Source organism: Eubalaena glacialis, chromosome 11 (genome assembly GCF_028564815.1).
Source record: "Eubalaena glacialis isolate mEubGla1 chromosome 11, mEubGla1.1.hap2.+ XY, whole genome shotgun sequence".
NCBI lineage: Eukaryota > Metazoa > Chordata > Mammalia > Artiodactyla > Balaenidae > Eubalaena > Eubalaena glacialis.
Genome location: NC_083726.1, coordinates 387,220 through 402,035, shown reverse-complemented (window position 1 = coordinate 402,035; position 14,816 = coordinate 387,220). Strand labels below are relative to the sequence as shown.

Here is a 14,816-nt window from a genome sequence, read left to right as displayed (position 1 = left end):
TACACTGAGCGCGTTTTTGGATAAGGAAGTGCGTGGAGGAGCCGGACTGACCTGGAAAGGCCCGGGTGCTGCAGGGAGCAGCTGGGCTGTGTGCTGGGAGAGCACCACCAGCGCGGGTGGCTCCAGGCTCCGCTTTGGAGACGTCCTAAAAACAGAGCTCGCGTGTGTTTTAAGAGTCTGAACCATTAGGGCATGTGGAAGGGGATTCCCTCCTTTATAATCTTTGGGTCACTCCAGAATTCGGCCACTTCTTGTGCTTTCCGGGTCTGGGTGGACGCACGTGTTGGGTGAAGTATCTCTGTGCCAGAACCTGGCGCGTGGATTTCTGTTGCACTGAAGGACTTTCCTTCCACTTCGTCAGGTGTGAGCAGAGTCACTTACAGGCCTTCTTTTCCCTTTCAGTGGCTTAATGAAGAGAAGATCATCCAGAGGCTCGTGGAATTGATCCATCCGAGTCAGGATGAAGATGTGAGTATGGGGCTCGTGGACCCCACCTTTGAGCAGGAGCCCCTCGCTTCGGGCTGGCGGAGAGCGCTCTCCACTGCTGTCTGAGGGGCAAGTCCCTCCTTTCCTCAGACGCTCTTCTTCCTTTAATCAAGCACTGACTTCTAGACTTTTTTTTCCTAAAATATAATACATACATATTATAAAAAAACAATCTGAATAGAATTGTATTAGTTATCTATGGCTGAGTAACAGATGACCCCAAAACTTAGTTGCTTATAACAGTAAGTATTATTTATCTCAGTTTTTATGGGCCAGGGGTCACGGGTCCTCTGCCCAGGGTCTCTCACAAGACTATGGTCACCTCAGGGCTCAACGAGGGGAGGGTCCACCCCCAGGGTCACCGGTGGCTCTGCAGGACTCAGTTCCTTATTTTTTTATTTATTTTTTATTTCTTGGCTCTGTGGCATGTGGGATCTTAGTTCCCCGACCAGGGATTGAACCCACGCCCCCTACCCATGCCCCTTGCATTGGAAACACAGAGTTAACCCCTGGACCACCAGGGAAGTGCCAGGACTCAGCTTCCTGAGGGCTGCTGGCTGAGGCTGCCCTTGGCCCCACGCCCCCCGGGCCTCTCCGCAGGGCGGCTCGCAGCCTGCTGCTGCCTCCTCTGGGGCAGGCTCCTGGCCTGCAGGTGACAGTCCTCGCCGGCGGCATCCCGCTCCCGTGAGTGCTGGTTCCAGCCTGCGCTCGAGGAGGTGGGGTCTGCAGGGGCGTGAGCTCCGGAGGGAGCGAGTGGGGTGGCAGTGGGGCTCCTTCTCTCAGCCCCTGCCCGCTCCTTGCGGTATCACTGTTGAGAGTGTGGGGTATATCCCGATAGGCCTTTTCCTACACGTGACAACTGCACACGCATGGTCTCCTCAGCACTTTGAAGAACGGTGGTGCTGACTCGTGTCTGAGCCTTTGCTGCTGCCTGGCTGTGCTGTTTGGGGCTCTTTTGGCCCCCGGGCCTGGCCAGGCAGCCGGGCAAGGGTGTCCGTGCTCCAGATCGGGGAAGGGAGACGCCCCTCCACCAGTGTGGACGCTGTGAGCTGACTGGCCCCTTCCCAGTCCCCGAGGCAGCTGGGAGGCCGCGGAGGCAACCTGGCTGCTTTCAGTCTTGCCTGAAACAGTCACGAAGCACTTCCTTCAGCTCGGTTTCCCGTGGCGTGCACGTCAAGGCTGCTTGTGAGGTGCTCCCTGCACCGAGCCGGCGCCTGAGTTTCTCTCTGACCCTGTTCATCTGCTCCACAGACTCACCCCCACATGGTTGGCAAATGCACCGAATCAGAGATTCTGAATTTTTATGGGCTTAATGTTTCTCTAGAAAAGTTGAGTCCTTTATTTTCTCTGTAGCAACTGTCCTGTTTTCATGAGCTCACAGGACCCACCCTGTGTATTAATAGCCACTTGTTGTGTCAGTACCACGGGCACACTCGCGGTGTCTGTCTGAGGGTAGAGCGGTGTCTGCGTGGCGTGCTCGACCGTCGAGGCCCCGTGGGAGCTCTTGGGGGTGGCCAGATCTGCGCCCTGTGGTGAGAGGCAGGCCAGGCGTCTCTGAGACGAACCGGCTTCGAGTCCAGCGCCTCAGCGGACCCGCCACAGGAGCCGCTCTGACCGTGCGGCAGGCTGGCCCTGAAGGCCCCTCTTCGTCCCCGTCTTTTCAGAGGCAGTCCAACGCTTCTCAGACGCTCTGCGACATCGTCAGGCTGGGCAGGGAGCAAGGCAGCCAGCTGCAGGAGGCTCCAGAGCCAGACCCCCTCCTCACGGTGCTGGAGTCGTGAGTGTGGGCTGCGGCACTGGGGGGCCTGGGCTGGGGGCCAGGGGCACCGCCACCTCCTCTGATCGTTTCTGAGGAACTCGCCCCGATCCAGAGTTAACTTGATGGGCGTCTTTCTCACGGGAGGTGTCTCCTGGCAGGTTCAGAGAGCGTGGGCCCCCGGGGCAGCCGTGTCCTAAAAACCCTGGGTGCGTGGCCTGAGCCCCGAGCGGGGCCTCTCCAGGAGGCAGGGCGCTGCTCCTTCGGCGGGCAGCCCCTTCCACCAGGCAGTGACCTTGCGCGTGTCCGGCAGGCAGGGCTGCGTGGAGCAGCTGCTGAGGAACATGTTTGACGGAGCCCAGACCGAGCTCTGCCTCGTCAGCGGGACCCAGGTGTTACTGAGCTTGCTTGAGCCCAGGCGGGCAGGGTGAGTGTCCCGCGAGAGGGAGAGTGCTGCCACCTCAGTGCCGCGAGGCCCAGGGGGCTGGCCGGGTGTGCTGTTTGTGTTTTTAATGTTTCTGACGATGCAAGTAATCACGGGGATAGATTTTCCTTGTTGAAAAGATAAACTTTACGGCTGTGAAGTCCCCTTTGACCTTCGCCATCAATCACATTCCCACCTCAGCCCAAAGGCACCCCCTGTCGCCAGTTTGCAGAGTGTTTATAGACGTGTGTGCAGAACAGGCACGGCCAGTGGGCTTCCCCAAGGACTGTCCCGATGAGTACCCCCAGCACGTGTGTGTGTGTGTGTGTGTGTGTATATGTGTCTCTGTGTGTATATGTGTGTATATGTACACGTGTGTGTGTGTGCGTGCACGCACGTGTGTATGTGTTTGCGTGTGCACTTCTGTCTGCTCTGTCCTGTCACATGCCGTGCTGGTGGTCTGACTCCCAAGGAGACTGCAGTTCCCTCGTGTCCTCGCTCTGGAAGGAGCTTCACTGTAGCCCCCAGCACTGATAGCCTGTGCCGTTTTTTTAAAGAAAAAGAACAACCAGAAAATGACGAGAAATTGACTTAATCTTGGTGAGATTATTAGTAGTTTCTTTCTCTCACTCTGGTACCCAATACATATTTATTAGTTTATTACCTAAAAATAGAATTATGATGTTATCATCGCTTTCTGTAGTTAGAAACCAGAATATTGCTTATTCATCTTTATGAGCCCAGGAAGGCTGGGCCCTTCCCGCAGGAAGTGGGGACTCTGGTGAGGGCCTCGCCTGCGATGCAGGGACAGCATGACAATGCAGAAAACAGACGAGCCGGTTCATTCTCTGCTTTTTTATCCTTTTATGTGGCCTTTTTTATTCTTTTATGACCAGTCCTGTCTGTTTCTCAGCCGAGGAGTGGGGTCGACAGTGAAGGTTTTCAAGGCGGGAGGAGGGAGCAGAGCTGGTTCGGGGGTGTGACGCCCACAGCCCGTCAGGGCCATCACCTGGGCACAGCCCCCACCCCCATACAGTCAGCAGCCTCCCTGGAGGCAACAAGTGGGCATGTCGGTAGGGGGTGTGGTGTGATGGGACCAGTGTCCCCGTGTCCAGCTGCCTCTGGTCCACAGGATGGAGGGCTTGCTGGACTCCTGCCCTCAGGGACTGGACAGGCTGTGTGCCGTCAGCTCCGGCGTCCTGCGTGGCATCGAGCCACGGCTGAAGGACTTCCACCAGCTTCTGCTCAGCCCGCCGAAGGTAGGCGCCCTGAGCAAAGGTCGGGGGCTCAGGAGACCTCGTGGGCTGGGTCACTTACAAGGCAAGGACCCCACTCGTCGCCCAGGATGACAAGCGCACTCAGACCCCATCTGCCGAGTGTCCATCTTCTCTTTGGGGAGTTGGACGGTTCGCCACCCCCCTAGGCAACTCCTGCCTTCTGACGAGGTGGGGTGTCCGAGAGCCAGAGTGCACTGGAGAACCGGACTCTTGAGTTGGGGGCACCCAGCCAAGGGGTCAAGGGGTCCCAGGGGAGACCCTTCACGCAGCTGAGCGGCGGTGGTCATGGTGAGGAAGACCCAGTCCCTCTCCACCTCAGTGCCCCGGGCACAGCCCCTTCGCCTCTCCTGGTGCCTCTCCTTGGCACCCGCCGTGGTCTACCATACTGTTTCTTACATTTATCAGCTTGCTTGTGGTCTGCCTTCCCCACTAGAAAGGAGGACTCATGAAGTCAGAGATTCTGGAACATTCTGCTAATGAAAAGGTAGACGCACTGTGCTTTGTGTATGGGATCACCCCGTCTCACGAGGCCAGCCTTGTCATCAGTCTCCTCCGTCTTGTACGCTGAGGTCACATCCCTTCGGCTGGCAGGCTGAGACCAGAGTGCCCTAGGCACCCAGGAGCAGCGGCCCACCCTCAGTCACTCTTGTGAGCCCTGAGGGGAGCGGTGGGGCTCTTAACCCGACTGACCCCTCGTTTCCTCCTGCAGACCGCGTTGCCTTGAGGACCCCTCCCCGGCTGGGCCACATCATGCAGCAGCGGCCCTGGCCCTTTGAGCAGGGCCAGGTCAAAGAGAAGCCCACACATGGGTGGTGATCACACTGGTCGCAAGGCTCTAACTGGGCAGTCCTTTTGTGTTTGCAGAAAGCAGCGATCCTGACCACCATTGGCGTGCTGGAGGAGCCCCTGGGTAACGCCCGCCTGCACGGAGCTCGCCTCGTGGCTGCCCTGTTGCACACGCACACGCCCAGCATCAACCAGGAGCTCTGCCGGCTCAACACCATGGGCTTGCTGCTGGTGAGCCGACACCTGCCCGGCCTGGGGCCTCGGCACCCCGGTGACGGCCTGCCCGAAGGGAGGCTCTGGTTCGGTCCTGGGACAGGCACAGTCTGTGCAAAGACTGCATCCTGCCCCTCAGGCTTGACGCCAGGTCGCTGGTGAGGTGCACTGAGCGACGCTGGGACCCGCCTCCGCGTAGGCTCATGCAGGGCTGCCCTGGAAGCAGAGGGGGCGGGTAATATGGTCCCTCCCCTTTCTGATTTCTGCCTTAGTAGAGAACTTTGTAGCTCTTCAGCCTAAAACGCCCTAAAGAGCAGCTCCTCGTCCCCACAGTAAAGGCAGAGCCTGTGGGGAGCTCCTCTGGTGAGCACGCCCTGGGGGTCTGAGGGAGGGTCTGCAGGCAGTGACCACAGGGCGGTGCTGACAGGGAGGGGACCTCGCCCAAGCTATGCACCCGGCTGATGCATCCCCAGCCTTCTCCTCAGCCTTGCCCTTGGGCCTCTGCTCCCAGGAAGCTGAAATATCCTTAAATTTAAATCTCAATCCCAGGAGCTGCCTTGGACCTGGGCCTGAAGGACTGCCTGCCTCAGGAGTCCTTCCAGCGTTTGGAAGTCACTGGGCTCTGCTGTGACTGTAGAACCTGGATGTGGGTGAGAGGGCGACTAGGAAAGACCTCATTTCCTTTCCTTTTCTCCGAGAAAGTTCTCTCTCTCCCACTCCCCCTTTCTGCTTTTCATTTATTGTGGCAAAATATATGTAACACGAAATACACCATTTTAATAACTTACAAGCGTATGGTTCAACGTTCACATTGTTGTATAACCATTACCACTGTTTCCAGGACTTTGTCATCTTCTCCAGCCCTGAGCATTAAATGCTCGGTCCTCTTCCCCCCGCCAGTCCCCAGCCCTGGCACCCACCCTTCTGCTTTCTGTCTCTATGGACCCGACTATTCCAGGGATTCCTATGTAAGGGGAATCAAACAGTGTTTGGCCTTTTCTTTCTGGTTTATTTCACTTAGTATAATGTTGATCCATGTGGTAGCATGTGTCACAATTTCTTTCCTTTTTAAGGCTGAATGATATTTCATTGTATGGATATACTACGTTTTGTTTATCCATTCATACGTTGGTGGACAGTCGGGTTGCTTCCACATTTTGGCTATTTTTAATAATGCTGCTATAAACATGGATGTACAAATATCTGTTTCAGCCCCTGCTTTCACTTCTTCTGACTACATACCTAGAAGTGGAATTGATGGGTCATATAGTAATTCTATGTTCGACTTTTTGAGGCATCCACACACTGTTTTCCCCAGTGGGTACACTGTTCTACATTCGCACCAGCAATGTATGAGGGTTCCAATTTCTTCACTGACACGTATTTTCCATTTTTTTGATAATAGCCATCCAGATGGGTCTGAGGTGGTATCTCACAGTGTTTTGATTTGCGTTTCCTTAATGATTAGTGATGCTGAGCATTTTTTCATGTGCTTTTGCTGGCCATTTGTGTATCTTCTTTGGAGAACTGTCTGTTCAAGTCCTCTGCCCATTTTTGAATTGGGTTGTTTGTTTTTTTCTTGTTGTTGAATTGAAGGAGTTCTTTATATATTCTGGATATTAAGGGCTTAGATACATGATTTGCAAATATTTTCTCCCATTCTGTGAGTTGTCTTTTTATTCTCTTGATGGTGTCCTCTGATGCACAAAAGGTTTTCATTTTGATGAAGTCCAGTTTATCTGTTTTTTTCTTTTTTTCAATTAATTATTTTATTTATTTTTGGCTGCGTTGGGTCTTTGTTGCTGTGTGTGGGCTTTCTTTAGTAGCAGCGAGCAGGGGGCTGCTCTTCGTTGTGATGCGTGGGCTTCTCATTGCGGTGGCTTCTCTTGTTGTGGAGCACGGGCTCTAGGCGTGCAGGCTTCAGTAGTTATGACTCGTGGGCTCTAGAGCGCAGGCTCAGTAGTTGTGGCGCACGGGCTTAGTTGCTCTGCGGCATGTGGGATCTTCCTGGACCAGGGCTCAAACCCATGTCCCCTGCGTTGGCAGGCGGATTCTTAACCACTGTGCCACCAGGGAAGTCCCAAGTTTATCTGTTTTTTTCTTTTGTTGCTTGTGCATTTGGTGTCATACGTATACCTAAGAAATCATTGGCAAATCCACTGTCATGCAGCTTTCCCCCTGTGTTTTCTTCTAAGTACTTTATAGTTTTAGCTCTTTCGGGTCTTTGGTCCATTTTGAGTTTGTGTGTATGTATGCAGTGTAAGGTAAGGGTCCAACTTCATTCTTTTGCATGTGGATATCACAGCACCATTTGTTTCGTTTCGTTTTTTGAATGTAAGTTTCATGCGTAGGTTATATTTCTACTTCTGTGTACCCTATTGCATGCTCACCACCAAAGATTTAATTTCCATCTGTCACCATACAGCTGATCCCCTTTACCCATTTCGTCCTCCTCTCTACCCCGCCCCTTACCACTGGTAACCACTACTCTGTATCTACATGTTTGTTTTTGTTTGGTTTGTTTATTTTGTTTGTTTTTTATTGATGAAATTATACGGTATTTGTCTTTCTCCATCTGACCTACTTCATTTAGCATAATACCCTCTAGGTCCATCCATGTTGCTGCAAATGGCAATATATCATTCTTTTTTATGGCTGAGTGATATTCCATTGTATGTATGTACCACATCTTTATTCGTTCATCTGTTTATGGGCATTTAGGTCATTTCCATATCTTGGTTATTGTAAATAATTCTGCAGTGAACATGGAGGGGCGTATATCTTTTCAAATTAGTGTTTTTGTATTCTTTGGGTAAATACTCAGGAATGGAATTGTTGGATCATATGATTGTTCTATTTTTAATTTTTTGAGGAACGTTCACACTGTGTTCCACAGGGGTTGCACCAGTTTACATTCCCACCACCAGTGCACAAGGTCCTCTCTTCTGCCCATCCTCGCCAACACTTGTTATTTCTTTCAGCACCTTTTGTTGAAAACACTATCCTTTTCCCACTGAATGGTCTTGGCACCCTTGTTGAAAATAAATTGACCATATGTGTGAAGATTTAGTTCTTTGGATTGTTTATCGTTAGTGGGAAAAAATGCAACAGAGTTTTGTGTGTTGATCTTGTATCCTGGAACTTCGCTGAATTTGTTTATTAGCTCTAACAGTTTATGTGGAATTTGTACACTTTTCTGCATATAAGATTGTATTGGGGCTTCCCTGGTGGCGCAGTGGTTGAGAATCTGCCTGCCAATGCAGGGGACACAGGTTCGAGCCCTGGTCTGGGAAGATCCCACATGCCACGGAGCAACTGGGCCCGTGAGCCATAATTACTGAGCCTGCACGTCTGGAGCCTGTGCTCCGCAACAAGAGAGGCTGCAATAGTGAGAGGCCCGCGCACCGCGATGAAGAGTGACCCCCGCTTGCCACAACTAGAGAAAGCCCTCGCACAGAAACGAAGACCCAACACAGCCATAAATAAATAAATTTAAAAAAAAAATGCAAACCTTTAAAAAAAAAAAAAAGATTGTATCATCTGTGAACAGAGATAATTTTATTTCTTCCTTTCCAATTTAGATGCCTTTTATTTTTATTTTATTTTTTTGAATTTTTGAATTTTATTTTATTTTTTATAAGCAGGTTCTTATTAGTTATCCATTTTATACACATCAGTGTATACATGTCAATCCCAATCTCCCAATTCATCCCACCACACCCCGGCCCCCCCACCCCCACTTCCTCCCCTTGGTGTCCATACGTTTGTTCTCTACATCTGTGTCTCTATTTCTGCCCTGCAAAGTGGTTCATCTGCACCATTTTTCTAGGTTCCACATATATGCGTTAATATACAATATTTGTTTTTCTCTTTCTGACTTACTTCACTCTATATGACAGTCTCTAGATTCATCCATGTCTCTACAAATGACCCAGCTTTGTTCCTTTCTATGGCTGAGTAATATTCCATTGAATATATGTACCACATCTTCTTTTTTTTTTTTTTTTTTTAATGTCTGAAACATTTATATTAACATATTTCCATACAAATAACCCAATGAAAGTTTAGTATTAGTTGTTCTGTTTGTTTGTTTATACTGCAGGTTCTTATTAGTCATCAATTTTATACACATCAGTGTATACATGTCAATCCCAATTGCCCAATTCAGCACACCACTATCCCCACCCCACCGCAGTTTTCCCCCCTTGGTGTCCATATGTCTGTTCTCTACATCTGTGTCTCAACTTCTGCCCTGCAAACCGGCTCATCTGTACCATTTTTCTAGGTTCCACATACATGCGTTAATATACAATATTTGTTTTTCTCTTTCTGACTTACTTCACTCTGTATGACAGTCTCTAGATCCATCCACGTCTCAACAAATGACTCAATTTCATTCCTTTTTATGGCTGAGTAATATTCCATTGTATATATGTACCACATCTTCTTTATCCATTCGTCTGTCGACGGGCATTTAGGTTGCTTCCGTGACCTGGCAATTGTAAATAGTGCTGCAGTGAACATTGGGGTGCATGTGTCTTTTTGAATTATGGTTTTCTCAGGGTATATGCCCAGTAGTGGGATTGCTGGGTCATATGGTAATTCTACTTTTAGTTTTTTAAGGAACCTCTATACTGTTCTCCATAGTGGCTGTATCAATTTACATTCCCACCAACAGTGCAAGAGGGTTCCCTTTTCTCCACACTCTCTCCAGCATTTGTTGTTTGTAGATTTTCTGATGATGCCCATTCTAACTGGTGAGAGGTGATACCTCATTGTAGTTTTGATTTGCATTTCTCTAATAATTAGTGATGTTGAGCATCTTTTCATGTGCTTCTTGGCCATCTGTATGTCTTCTTTGGAGAAATGTCTATTTAGGTCTTCTGCCCATTTTTGGATTGGGTTCTTTGTTATTTTAATATTGAGCTGCATGAGCTGTTTATATATTTTGGAGATTAATCCTTTGTCTGTTGATTCGTTTGCAAATATTTTCTCCCATTCTGAGGGTTGTTTTTTCGTCTTGTTTGTAGTTTCCTTTGCTTTGCAAAAGCTTTTAAGTTTCATGAGGTCCCATTTGTTTATTTTTGTTTCTATTTCCATTACTCTAGGAGGTGGATCAAAAAAGATCTTGCTGTGATTTATGTCAAAGAGTGTTCTTCCTATGTTTTCCTCTTAGAGTTTTATAGTGTCCAGTCTTACATTTAGGTCTCGAATCCATTTTGAGTTTATTTTTGTGTATGGTGTTAGGGAGTGTTCTAATTTCATTCTTTTACATGTAGCTGTCCAGTTTTCCCAGCACCACTTATTGAAGAGACTGTCTTTTCTCCATTGTATATCCTTGCCTCCTTTGTCATAGATTAGTTGACCATACGTGTGTGGGTTTATCTCTGGGCTTTCTATCCTGTTCCATGATCTGTATTTCTGTTTTTGTGCCAGTACCATACTGTCTTGATTACTGTAGCTTTGTAATATAGTTTGAAATCAGGGAGTCTGATTCCGCCGCTCCATTTTTTTCCCTCAAGACTGCTTTGGCTATTCAGGGTCTTTTGTGCCTCCATACAAATTTTAAGATTTTTTGTTCTACTTCTGTAAAAAATGCCATTGGTAATTTGATAGGGATTGCATTGAATCTGTAGATTGCTTTGGGTAGTATGGTCATTTTCACAGTATTGGTTCTTCCAGTCCAAGAACATGGTATATCTCTCCATCAGTTTGTGTCATCTTTGATTTCTTTCACCAGTGTCTTACAGTTTTCTGAGTACAGGTCTTTTACCTCCTCATGTAGGTTTATTCCTAGGTATTTTATTCTTTTTGTTGCAGTGCTGAATGGGATTGTTTCCTTAATTTCTCTTTCTGATCTTTTGTTGTTAGTGTATAGGGATGCAAGAGGCTTCTGTGCATTAATTTTGTATCTTGCAACTTTACCAAATTCATTGATTAGCTCTAGTAGTTTTCTGGTGACGTCTTTAGGATTCTCTATGTATAGTATCATGTCATCTGCAAACAGTGACAGTTTTACTTCTTCTTTTCCAATTTGTATTCCTTTTATTTCCTTTTCTTCTCTGATTGCCATGGCTAGGACTTCCAAAACTATGTTGAGTAATAGTGGTGAGAGTGGAAATCCTTGTCTTGTTCCTGATCTTAGAGGAAATGCTTTCAGTTTTTCACCATTGAGAATGACGTTTACTGTGGGTTTGTCATATGTGGCCTTTATTATGTTGAGGTAGGTTCCCTCTCTGCCCATTTTCTGGAGAGTTTTTATCATAAATGGGTGTTGAATTTTGTCAAAAGCTTTTTCTGCATCTATTGAGATGATCATATGGTTTTTATTCTTCAATTTGTTAATATGGTGTATCACGTTGATAGAGTGCATATATTAAAGAATCCTTGCATCCCTGGGATAAATCCCACTTGATCATGGTGTATGATCCTTTTAATATGTGGTTGGATTCTGTTTGCTAGTATTTTGTTGAGGATTTTTGCATCTATGTTCATCAGTGATATTGGTCTGTAATTTTCTTTTTTTGTAGTATCTTTGTCTGGTTTTGGTATCAGGGTGATGGTGGCCTCATAGAATGAGTTGGGGAGTGTTCCTTCCTCTGCAATTTTTTGGAAGAGTTTGAGAAGGATGGGTGTTAGCTCTTCCCTAAATGTTTGATAGAATTCACCTGTGAAGCCATCTGGTCCTGGACTTCTGTTTGTTGGAAGATTTTTAATCACAGTTTCAATTTCATTACTTGTGACTGGTCTGTTCATATTTTCTCTTTCTTCCTGGTTCAGTCTTGGAAAGTTATACCTTTCTAAGAATTTGTCCATTTCTTCCAGGTTGTCCATTTTATTGGCATAGAGTTGCTTGTAGTAGTCTCTTAGGATGCTTTGTATTTCTGCGGTGTCTGTTGTAACTTCTCCTTTTGCATTTCTAATTTTATTGATTTGAGTCCTCTCCCTCTTTTTCTTGATGAGTCTGGATAAAGGTTTATCAATTTTGTTTATCTTCTCGAAGAACCAGCTTTTAGTTTTATTGATCTTTACTATTGTTTTCCTTGTTTCTATTTCATTTATTTCTGCTCTGATCTTTATGATTTCTTTCCTTCTGCTAACTTTGGGTTTTGTTTGTTCTTCTTTCTCTAGTTCCTTTAGGTGTAAGATTAGATTGTTTATTTGAGATTTTTCTTGTTTCTTGAGGTAGGCTTGTATTTCTGTAAACTTCCCTCTTAGAACTGTTTTTGCTGCATCCCATAGGGTTTGGATCATGATGTTTTCATTGTAATTTGTCTCTAGGTTTTTGTGTGTGTGTGTGTGTGTGTGTGTGTGTTTTTTATAAATTTCTGTTGTCTAAGCCACGCACTCTAGAGTATTTTGTTTGAGTAGCCTGAGCAGACTTAGAGTGAGATGGGAGGAGAGCCTTTTTTTTTTTTTTTAAATAATTATACTACTTTATAATTCTTTATTTTATTTATTTATTTTTGGCTGTGTTGGGTCTTCGTTTCTGTGCGAGGGCTTTCTCCAGTTGCGGCAAGCGGGGGCCACTCTTCATCGCGGTGTGGGGGCCTCTCACTATCGCGGCCTTTTCTTGTTGCGGAGCACAGGCTCCAGACGCGCAGGCTCAGTAGTTGTGGCTCACGGGCCCAGTTGCTCCGCGGCATGTGGGATCTTCCCAGACCAGGGCTCGAACCCGTGTCCCCTGCATTGGCAGGCAGATTCCCAACCACTGCGCCACCAGGGAAGCCCCTCTAGATATTTTTTGATTTCCTTTTTGATTTCTTCAGTGATCTCTTGGTTATTTAGTAACGTGTTGTTTAGCCTCAATGTGTTTGTGTTTTTTACGTTTTTTTCCCTGTAATTCATTTCTAATCTCATAGTGTTGTGGTCGGAAAAGATGCTTGATATGATTTCAGTTTTCTTAAATTTACCAAGGCTTGATTTGTGACCCAAGATGTGATCTATCCTGGAGAATGTTCCGTGTGCACTTGAGAAGAAAGTGTGATCTGCTGTTTTTGGGTGGAATGTCCTATAAATATCAATTAAATCTATCTGGTCTATTGTGTCATTTAAAGCTTGTGTTTCCTTATTAATTTTCTGTCTGGATGATCTGTCCATTGGTGTAAGTGAGCTGTTAAAGACCCCCCGTTATTGTGTTGCTGTCGATTTCTTCTTTTATAGCTGTTAGCAGTTGCCTTATGTATTGAGGTGCTCCCATGTTGGGTGCACATATATTTATAATTGTTATATTTTCTCCTTGGATTGATCCCTTGATCATTATGTAGTGTCCTTCCTTGTCTCTTGTACCATTCTTTATTTTAAAGTCTATTTTATCTGATATGAGTATTACTACTCGCGCTTTCTTTTGATTTCCATTTGCATGGAATATCTTTTTCCATCCCCTCACTTTCAGTCTGTATGTGTCTCTAGGTCTGAAGCGGGTCTCTTGTAGACAGCATATATATGGGTCTTGTTTTTGTATCCATTCAGTGAGCCTGTGTCTTTTGGTTGGAGCATTTAATCCATTCACGTTTAAGGTAATTATCGATATGTATGTCTATTACCATTTTCTTAATTGTTTTGGGTTTGTTTTTGTAGGTCTTTTTCTTGTGTTTCCCACTGAGAGCAGTTCCTTTAGCATTTGTTGTAGAACTGATTGGTGGTACTGAATTCTCTTAGCTTTTGCTTGTCTGTAAAGCTTTTGATTTCTCCATTGAATCTGAATGAGATCCTTGCCGGGTAGAGTAATCTTGGTTGTAGGTTCTTCCCTTTCATCACTTTAAATATATCGTGCCACTCTATTCTGGCTTTTAGAGTTTCTTCTGAGAAATCAGCTGTTAACCTTATGGGAGTTCCCTTGTATGTTATTTGTTGTTTTTCCCTTGTTGCTTTCAATAATTTTTCTTTGTCTTTAATTTTTGCCAATTTGATTACTATGTGTTTTGGCATGTTTCTCCTTGTGTTTATCCTGTATGGGACTCTCTGTGCTTCCTGGACTTGGGTGGCTATTTCCTTTCCCATGTTAGGAAAGTTTTTGACTAAAATCTCTACAAATATTTTCTCGGGTCCTTTCTCTCTTCTCCTTCTGGGACCCCTATAATGCGAATGTTGTTGCATTTAATGTTGTCCCAGAGGTCTCTTAGGCTGTCTTCATTTCTTTTCATTCTTTTTTCTTTATTCTGTTCCACGGCAGTGAATTCCACCATTCTGTCTTCCAGGTCACTTATCCGTTTTTCTGCCTCAGTTATTCTGCTATTGATTCCTTCTGGTGTATTTTTCATTTCAGTTATTGTGTTGTTCATCTGTTTGTTTGTTCTTTAATTCTTCTAGGTCTTTGTTAAACATTTCTTGCATCTTCTTGATCTTTGCCTCCATTCTTTTTCCGAGGTCCTGGATCATCTTCATTATCATTATTCTGGATTCTTTTTCTGGAAGGTTGCCTATCTCCACTTCATTTAGTTGTTTTTCTGGGGTTTTCTCTTGTTCCTTCCTCTGGTACAAAGTCATCTGCCTTTTCATTTTGTCTCTCTTTCTGTGAATGTGGTTTTCCTTCCACAGGCTGCAGAATTGTAGTTCTTCTTGCTTCTGCTGTCTGCCCTCTGGTGGATGAGGCTATCTAAGAGGCTTGTGCAAGCTTCCTGATGGGAAGGACTGGTGGTGGGTAGAGCTGGGTGTTGCTCTGGTGGGCAGAGCTCAGTAAAACTTTAATCCACTTGTCTGCTGACGGGTGGGGCTGGGTTCCCTCCCTGTTGGTTGTTTGGCCTGAGGCGACCCAGCACCGGAGCCTACTCGGCTCTTTGGTGGGGCTAATGGACTCTGGGAGGGCTCACGCCAAGGAGTACTTCCGAGAACTTCTGCTGCCACTGTCCTTATCCCCACGGTTAGCCACTGC

At 46.5% G+C, this 14,816-nt stretch overlaps 1 protein-coding gene across 7 annotated transcripts in view; it reads left to right on the top strand.

Annotated features, from left to right (window-relative positions):
• Positions 1-14,816, top strand: part of PPP6R2 (protein phosphatase 6 regulatory subunit 2) — a 91,035-nt gene that overhangs the window by 58,632 nt on the left and 17,587 nt on the right. For 6 of the 7 annotated variants that reach the window (XM_061206394.1, XM_061206393.1, XM_061206391.1 and 3 more), the window contains 5 exons: positions 403-468; positions 2,151-2,263; positions 2,556-2,669; positions 3,799-3,925; positions 4,808-4,960. In XM_061206394.1, the coding sequence (XP_061062377.1) occupies positions 403-468; positions 2,151-2,263; positions 2,556-2,669; positions 3,799-3,925; positions 4,808-4,960 (573 nt within the window). The remainder of the gene's footprint in view (positions 1-402; positions 469-2,150; positions 2,264-2,555; positions 2,670-3,798; positions 3,926-4,807; positions 4,961-14,816) is intronic. The other variant, XM_061206397.1, reaches the window with a different exon arrangement.